This window comes from Lepeophtheirus salmonis, unplaced genomic scaffold, assembly GCF_016086655.4.
Source record: "Lepeophtheirus salmonis unplaced genomic scaffold, UVic_Lsal_1.4 unplaced_contig_12399_pilon, whole genome shotgun sequence".
Taxonomy (NCBI): domain Eukaryota; kingdom Metazoa; phylum Arthropoda; class Copepoda; order Siphonostomatoida; family Caligidae; genus Lepeophtheirus; species Lepeophtheirus salmonis.
This window is the reverse complement of record NW_027290026.1, coordinates 1-5,776: the sequence shown is the minus strand read 5'-3', so window position 1 is coordinate 5,776 and position 5,776 is coordinate 1. Positions and strand designations below refer to the sequence as shown.

Here is a 5,776-nt window from a genome sequence, read left to right as displayed (position 1 = left end):
TGTCATAGCTTTGAGAGAACCCCAATAATTAATTATAATCGATTACTCTAGCTTTCATTTACTTAACGAATACATTAAGTGGGCTTAATGTGGTTATTGAGTTGTATATAATGATTATAAAATATTCAATAAGGTTTTTCTCTTAGGAACTAACAGTTATAATACTAAAGCATAAGCAATGCTTTAACAAGACCAAATATGTATTATTGTTAAGATTCTGTTCGAGACCATGTTTTGTTTTTTTCGGACTAAATTTATGTCATTTTTTGAAGATCGATCTTGACCATATCGTTACCTATATTGTATCTCACAACAGACAAAAATATACAAAATCAGTTGTTAAAATTGAAAAAACTTCACAACTCAACAATTTTATATAAAAATTATAATTCAACAATTCTTGAGAATAGTTCACAGTTGAATAACAGCTAGTTCTAATTCAACCAATCAATATTCAGAACACTTATTGGGGACAAAGATCCAGAAACATCCCCAAAATGGAGAGTGTAGTTTTTTGTGTTTGTGAGGTAGCACTGTGAGCAGTAAAAGCAATTTAGAAAGGATTAGCCAAAAGAAATACCCAATGCGAGGTAGAATCATTCGAAATTCTAGCAACTTTCAAGCTTCATATCACTCAAAAACTCACAGGAAGTGTTATAAGAGACGACAGACATCCACAATTTATCATTTCGATTCAAAGTCATATTTCGAAGTAGAAAAACTTTACAGATGAAAAATTAAATTTATATTTACAAAAGCATTAGTAATATCAAAATAAAGTGCATAGTCGTTTTAGGTTGTAAGATTAATTGTACTATTATTTATAAGCCTGCATATTTTATAAAACTAAAGTAATTGTGAAAATAAGAAAAATCATAAGTTAGAGTTCAAAAGCTTTTTATTCATTTGGTGTAACTAAAAAAATCCGAGATGCAATATTGACAACCCTGGTCATTCTTGTACTACAGGTCATTTTTGTGTTCTATGGCTTAAATAGAAATAATAAATGTGGATTTAAGACCTTCGACTAAAATAATGTTACAAAATAGAGTAATTAATCAAATAAGTTATATAATAAGGACCGCTATCATATTTTCTTTTTATTCTATTGTACTATTTATATTTTTAATATTATATAATACATGTTCAATAACAATCTATTATTGAATAACGTTGGAGCATTGTCCTCCATAGCAAGGCGCCCATTTATTTTGTAGCACTGAATATCCACAATCGAAGGCTGTGGTACAACTTCCACTAGTTGCAGCATCCGTTGCTAAATTATGGGGAATGCAAATATCTTTCTCGCCATCCTTAAATTCTGCAGTTCCACACCTAGGTATAAAGGTAATTATATAAAGGAACTATTTATAATTAATCTACAAATGTAGCACGTCAACACAAAAGCAAGCTTAATGAGTTTTCTCAAAATCAAGTCTGAAATTAACGATTACTCCTTTGGAGAAATCTCAAATTGAACTAATAGGTACACAAATTTATTGTCACTATGAAAGAATTAGAAACTGATATATTATATATTTGAATGGCCGTATCAGGCCTAAATAAAGTTTCGTAAATCAAATGAAAGTTCAAGACTATAGTTAACATTCTTGGGTATTTCAACTTCTCCTAGAAACAATTGAGTTCAAAGTATATAATCAAATGAATTTTGTATATGAAATATTGAGATGTGTGTATTTATGATGGAAAAAAAGGGGACATTTTTCTTAATTTTTGTGCAAGATTGATTGTCTTTGTGCTAAATTTTCACATACGGGACTAATTATTTAACTTATTCTTACTTGAACTGGTAGGGACATTGATCCTCTTTCACAAAGTTTCCTTGAGTGTCATATTCGGGAGTGCAGGCATTTTTATATGAATCTCCACATCGATAGGCCTCACTAAATAGTCGCAAAAGTTAATTGTAAATCAAATGAATAAAGGCAGGTTAACATATCCATCGTGCGTGTACACGTATGAATTATGATCATATATATATATTAACTCTTGTTTTTCCCGATATCATACATATACACGTAAACATCTGTGGTAACAGATGTTTACCCTACATGAACCCTACAGATGTGGTAACCCGCCTTTGGATATGTGGGTTATTCCACCAAATTTTTCACGAGGAAACAGATTTGACTCAAATTTAATATGTGGTTACATTGATAGTTATCCTTGTCAGAAAAGAAATATGGGATCCATAACTCAATCCAATTCTGATGTAAAAATAACATTTTATGAATTTTAGACTATCATAATCATATACCGTAAGCCAAAGCAATGGTAAGGAAGCATAATGCATCATTAAAAAGCTGTTAATTAGCTTTTAAAAAAAGAATTTTAAAATATTATTTTATGACAAAAAATAACTAATTAACCAGGACTTTAGTTTTTGACATTAAATCATTTAAGGTTGGTGATCGTTGATTATTTTTTTGAAATTTTAACGATTTAAAGGTTGTGACACTTACTAATGTTTTAAATAATCGTATAATCATAGTGTTAGAAGTAATATTTGGATTTTTTTAAATCATAACTTCATTTTTTGTAAAAAAATATAATAAATATACAAAAAATACTATTTAAATGAATTTATGATTTTACTCAATCACACCATTACTCCTAATTTTCGTACTTTGAGTTACTGATTCAATATATTTTATTTTTGATTAGAACCGTTAGCAATGATACCACATACTAAATTTGAGTCAAATCCGTTTTCTCGAGAAATTACCTATGTAAATAATTAGTTGATTATTCTTACCTGCCATCAATTTCAGTTTTGTAACATCGTTTGGTGGCTTCACGTGAGTCACTAAATCCTTCCTAATATGAGTAATTATAACACTAATAAATGTGGACAAATTTTATATTGAAAAAGTAAATAAATAAATAACCTCTTTCATGTTTTCATCAACACAGATTTGATGATTTGGGTAAACTTCACCCTGGGCATTTGTGCCACGGCAGTCGACAACACCATATCTTGGTCCTACACAGTATGATCCGAAAAATACATTGTAGAAGCAGGAATGATAGGCTGGACACTCTTTTTCAGTAGAACATGAAGATTCTTCTTGAGACTGTGAGGCAACGCATGTCACAAATAAAAGATAAAGGAAGGCTCTCATTGTAAGTTATTTGATAAATGAAGTAAATGACTTGGGTTATTGTTGATTTTATACCTTTTGGAAATATTATTCAAGGAATAAAATATAAACTGAACAGATAAACAATCATATATATATATATAGTTCTTCTCATACCGGTAAGACGAGCGAGTGTTTGTAAAAACTTAACCTGTAGAGAAGTTTGAACCCCACTTTCTGTGCAAAATCATTTCTCTGTCCAGACAAGATAATGACAACTATAATCTGCGCTAGGGTAATAACTATTTTATAATTTCATATCCCTGAACTGTTTTAGAATTAATTATATTTATTGTTTTATTTAAACATGGATTTAAAAGTGGGTTGAGCTAAAAAACCTCACGCATAAAAGGTCTAGGTTTGAATATTCAAATGACATTATAATTATTTTAATACAAACTAAAAAAGGACATAAACTCAAAATCCTTAGATCCTTTAATAATCTAAATTACTTGTAATACAGTCATCAAATCGAATGAATTCCAGCTATGAGCTGTCTGTTTTACAACACGAGCTTTACAAATCATGTGTTAGTTTAGTATCTTGAAATATTCACCTCATGTTAAATATTAAGATATGTTTATTCACATATAAATTTAGTTATCACATATGTCTAGGAACCAAAATCTCCCCCATTATTTTGTGTGGAGTTAGGGGTCTCTAGAGCCTCCCTCCTCCAAATCAATGAATTTTTATTTTGATCAAAGGAAAAAATTATAGTTTGTAAGAATTTTCTTTATTAAGAATCCTGCAGATTCCCCTGAGACTACTATTTTTGTATTAAACTAAAAAAATCGACTTCTCGGACTCAAAAAATTACATCCTAAATTATCACGCTAATGTTTTATTAATATATTTATATCAATCATGTTTAAAATGGTTTATGCGTGAACTTACTTTAATTTTAATACATTATATGTATTTTTTGTCAATTTTAAGCAAAGTTATATCCATTGACAAAATCGGAAATTAATTTTTTTTTTAAAGTGAAAAAGTCATTTCCCTTATGTGCACGTATTAGTTTCATACCTTTACAATATAAATAACATTTTATACTATGTATAAAAACATAATTTCACCAAAAAATGGATAAAAACCCGGTTTTATTTGAGTTATCACTATGATGTTCCTAATTCTAAGGACCATATATTTCAAACTCCACCTTATAAATGGAATTGATATCAATGTGATTGATATGAGTTACTTATACGTTAACTACATCAATGGCACTTATCAATGAAACAGAGTAGAGTAGGAGACAAAGCAGTGTTGACTTAAGGAGAAAATCACTCAAGAACTTCAATAAAGGAGCAGTGAATGTAGGATGATTACTCTCTATTTTCTTCACTGGATTTTTAAGTTAATTATTCTATCGTTTAATGGAACTCCATAGTTCTATGACGTCGTTCCATTGATTGTAGAGGTTTTAGCTGATGTTGAAATTCGATTTCCTAGAAAAAATAATACAAATAACTAAGAGTTGAAAGTAAAATAACAAATCTTATGAATAAATCTAAACCCTGTATGACCATTTGTCCAATCAATGATATTTGAAAGAACATTTCTGGCATTAATTAACCTACGGAAATAGCCCATTGTTTGCTCGCTAAAAATGGAGCTTCAAACGAGAAGGAAATTGTGGGAGTAGATGGGGGCACGGATGAGTACCACGATGCAAACACTGTGGAAGTAGCAGAGATAGTAAAGGAGGTCACACAAGTGGATACTGGGGACACTGCAGATTCGGGGGCTGATGGTTTTCCTATATTAGATGCAAAATTTGGTTTTTGATTTTATTAAGTGAAAGGAGTCCATAAATTCTTAACTCGCGTAGCTATAATATTGTTTTCATTTCTGAGTAAATAGTACATTTGTGACGTCACTCAGCTCAGCAAATCAAAATGCTAAATCTAAGCGACGCACTTTCACCTACGAGTATTAAGTTTGATGAATGCTACAAAATTTGAATGAATTGTTTTACCACAAACTCATAAAACAAAACTTTTCTTAAATTGCATTAAATTTAATTAATAATTAAGTGTTTCTGCAATGTGTACATATGTGTTACCGACAATCTGCAAAATGCAAATTATAAAATGCCCAATAGAGTGGTCAATGGTCATTTTAACCAAATTTACATGGTCAGGTGAAATGATTGTGCGTAATTTGATTATTAAACAATTCATTGTGAATTTGATACTCTGGTATATTTTAATTAAAATAGATATAGTGTTTACATAATCAAACTATTGTATGTTAAGAAATTGTTACGAGAGACTCAACTCTATTTTGCAAAATATACCTAGGCAAATATGTTGTGCAGGTGGAAAGCTGGTCCCTAAGATGGAGCAACCCCTATCTCCATCTTTATCCTTAGTATCAAGAACCCTTCTAATATTTATTAAACAAACTGGTTTTACAAGTGAACCACTGGTCCAAAAAAAGTAGATCATTACCCACCACTTCCTTGAGCATCAAGGACCTCTTTAGTTATCCTATAATATATCCCCACCAACGGGTTTTGCAAAATAATAGCAGGTTCAAAAAGTGGATCATTACCCACCCCCAATGAATCCCTGAGCATTAAGGATCCCTTTCAATATCCTATAATACGC

The 5,776-nt window shown here is 30.3% G+C and overlaps 1 protein-coding gene across 1 annotated transcript; it reads right to left on the bottom strand.

Moving 5' to 3' along the window:
• Positions 1-1,063: 1,063 nt before the first annotated feature.
• Positions 1,064-3,878, bottom strand: LOC121130818 (uncharacterized). Its single transcript, XM_040726489.2, has 3 exons — positions 2,910-3,878; positions 2,777-2,838; positions 1,064-1,904 (listed from the first exon to the last, which is right to left on the bottom strand). The coding sequence occupies exons 1-3, from the start codon at positions 3,141-3,143 to the stop codon at positions 1,799-1,801; spliced, it is 402 nt and encodes a 133-aa protein (XP_040582423.1). The 5' UTR covers positions 3,144-3,878; the 3' UTR covers positions 1,064-1,798.
• Between the last annotated feature and the right edge of the window lie 1,898 nt (positions 3,879-5,776).